We start from the raw sequence: 1221 nt of genomic DNA, 5'->3' as shown, positions 1-1221 counted from the left end.
TCCCCAAATGTTTGTTTCCTTATGACAAGAAGAACTTTGCAAAACTAATTCTTTTTTCAGTCTTGTGTGCAACACAAAAAGAGGTAAATTCTAGGAGGCCACCTGAAATGTTTTTTCCATCTGGAAAGATCCATTTAAGAGCACCCATGGACCTGGTTATGAACAAGTTTTCTTCTTTGCAAAGGCTGTTGCTTAATTAGCAGATACTGTACCTGGGAGAGGAAGAGGGAAGTAACTTGTTTTGGAAGTCATGATGCTATTCAAGCAATCAAGGCCAGGCTGGATGGGGCTTTGTGCAATCTGGTGTAGAGGGAAGCATCCCTGCCTACAGCAGAGGGGGGTTGGATCTGGATGATCTCAAAGGTCCCTTCCAACCTAAACCTTTCTCTGATTCCTTTGATGATTCTATTTCTCAGCTGCTGGTGTGAGATCTCCAACCTGTCCCCGTTGTCTTTCAGTGCGGCAGATGAAGCTGGTGAAAGGTCTGCAGCCCCTGGAATTCCCTGAGAAGGGAACTGTCACCTTTACGGTGGAGGTGTCCCATGAGGATGTGGAAGGGACTTGGCAGAAGGACGGCGTGCGGCTGAAGCCTGCACCAAATATCACAATGGGTGTCCAGGGGAAGAAACATTCCTTGACACTTTCTTCTGTGACCCTTGAAGATGCAGGACTCATTTCCTTTAAAGCAGAAGGCATGAATTCATCGGGGAGGCTCACTGTGACAGGTATTGGTTGGTGCAAGGTGTCATTATCTGCTCCTGTCCCAGATTACTTGAACAGCAGAACCAGCTTTCCTTCCAGCTGCAAAGAATGTTATGCACTGGGCCATTGCCACCAGAGTATCCCTCAGATATCAAGAGGATTGTTGTAACATGATTGTCCCTAGCACAAGTAATGATAATGTGCTCAAAACAATAGTTTTCTTTGTTGTTAATTACAAGTTCTAGTACGCATGGAGAGTAGGCACTGCCTTTCATTATTCCTTATGCCAGATGCTCCTAGAGACCTCATTCCCAACTAAATCCACATCCTTCTTTCTCCTTCTCAGAATTGCCTGTGAAAATCAGCAAACCATTGGCAGACATTAGCGTCACTCAGAAGGACAAGGTCACATTTGAGTGTGAGCTGTCCAGGCCCAAGGTGGACATCAAGTGGTTCAAGGTATGGCATGTAATGGTATTTTCCTTTCTGACTTCTCTGGAAATGAATGAGAGCCTTTAA

The 1221-nt window shown here is 45.3% G+C and overlaps 1 protein-coding gene across 1 annotated transcript; it reads left to right on the top strand.

The window, feature by feature from the left end:
* Window positions 1–397: 397 nt before the first annotated feature.
* LOC146752858 (obscurin-like protein 1) lies at window positions 398–1221 on the top strand. The gene is made up of 2 exons (XM_085531303.1): window positions 398–725; window positions 1049–1221. The coding sequence occupies exons 1-2, from the start codon at window positions 467–469 to the stop codon at window positions 1219–1221; spliced, it is 432 nt and encodes a 143-aa protein (XP_085387429.1). The 5' UTR covers window positions 398–466.

The sequence above is a fragment of the Coturnix japonica genome, unplaced genomic scaffold, assembly GCF_054131305.1.
Source record: "Coturnix japonica strain WE unplaced genomic scaffold, WE-NBRP24 Scf041, whole genome shotgun sequence".
Taxonomy (NCBI): Eukaryota; Metazoa; Chordata; class Aves; order Galliformes; family Phasianidae; genus Coturnix; species Coturnix japonica.
Note: the sequence above shows the minus strand (reverse complement) of the source record. Positions and strands in the feature narration are given on the sequence as shown.

What these genes read in the sequence shown, in the direction of transcription:
- LOC146752858 (XM_085531303.1), top strand. Translation starts at nt 467, where the DNA reads ATGAAGCTGGTGAAAGGTCTGCAGCCCCTGGAATTCCCTGAGAAGGGA. An exon ending in GGGGAGGCTCACTGTGACAG is followed by an intron (nt 726 to 1,048) that starts GTATTGGTTGGT and finishes TCTCCTTCTCAG; the next exon opens with AATTGCCTGTGAAAATCAGC.